This window comes from Aptenodytes forsteri, unplaced genomic scaffold (assembly GCF_000699145.1).
Source record: "Aptenodytes forsteri isolate BGI_AS27 unplaced genomic scaffold, ASM69914v1 Scaffold93, whole genome shotgun sequence".
Lineage (NCBI taxonomy): Eukaryota > Metazoa > Chordata > Aves > Sphenisciformes > Spheniscidae > Aptenodytes > Aptenodytes forsteri.
In genome coordinates, this window is record NW_008794665.1 from 9774132 (window position 1) to 9774991 (window position 860).

An 860-nucleotide genomic window follows, 5' to 3' on the forward strand; every position below is an offset into this window, starting at 1 on the left:
ATTTCCCCTCTAGCTACCAGTCCCTGGGGGAGAGGACATAAGTAGGTAACAGCTTCTCTCCCAGGGGATGCAGGCACAGGGGATATAACAGTCTCTTTGCTTTCACGGTGCCAGTGTCTGAGGGAAAATGTGCAGGTCGGTAGAGGGCCGGTAGTGGTGTGAATTCAGCAGCTCTGAAAGCCTGGTAGGCGTGGAGTCAAAAGCACCTTCACCCACCTGTGCTGGTGCTTGCTCTGTGGTGGTGGAATCATATGGGACGTAGCTCAGCAGTGCACGGTGCTGAGAGGAAAAAGACGTTCAGATTGTCATGAGCTTTCACTTTTCACATAGGAACTAAATTTGACAGTTTAGGTTGTCAAAATAGAAACAGCACTTTCTGAAAAATCTTGCCTCCTTTGGTTTTTTTTGTGCCAAAATGGGAGTTGCTGGATATTCAGATGCTGGAGCAACATAGCTTACTCCCATGCTCCATATGCTCCTGATGCCAAAAAGCACAATTCTCGGATTATGCTTTGGCAGAAAAGGTGGAGCAGAGCAAGCATTTCGGTTTAGAAACTTGAAAAGTTGTCTGAACTGCTTAATGAGATGCAGATTAACTAGGCAGAAACTTGAAAAGTTGTCTGAACTGCTTAATGAGATGCAGATTAACTAGGCAGAAGATGTTCTAACACATACACAAACACTTTTTTTTTGTACTGCCTGATGAGGCATGTTTGAGCTACATGATAGGTTAGGTGTGCTGTCCTTTATCCTCTCCTCCTACTTCTTTCTATCCACCTCTGGCCCTGACACTTCCTTTTACCATATCTTCCTTCAGATGCTAGGACTATTACAATGTAGACATTATAGATATGGTTCAT

At 44.4% G+C, this 860-nt stretch overlaps 1 protein-coding gene across 1 annotated transcript in view; it reads right to left on the bottom strand.

The window, feature by feature from the left end:
• The window catches only part of SMIM19 (small integral membrane protein 19), a 3515-nt gene extending 2655 nt beyond the window's left edge, over positions 1-860 (bottom strand). The window contains exon 1 of the mRNA XM_009273641.1: positions 793-860. Within this exon, the coding sequence (XP_009271916.1) occupies positions 793-860 (68 nt within the window). The remainder of the gene's footprint in view (positions 1-792) is intronic.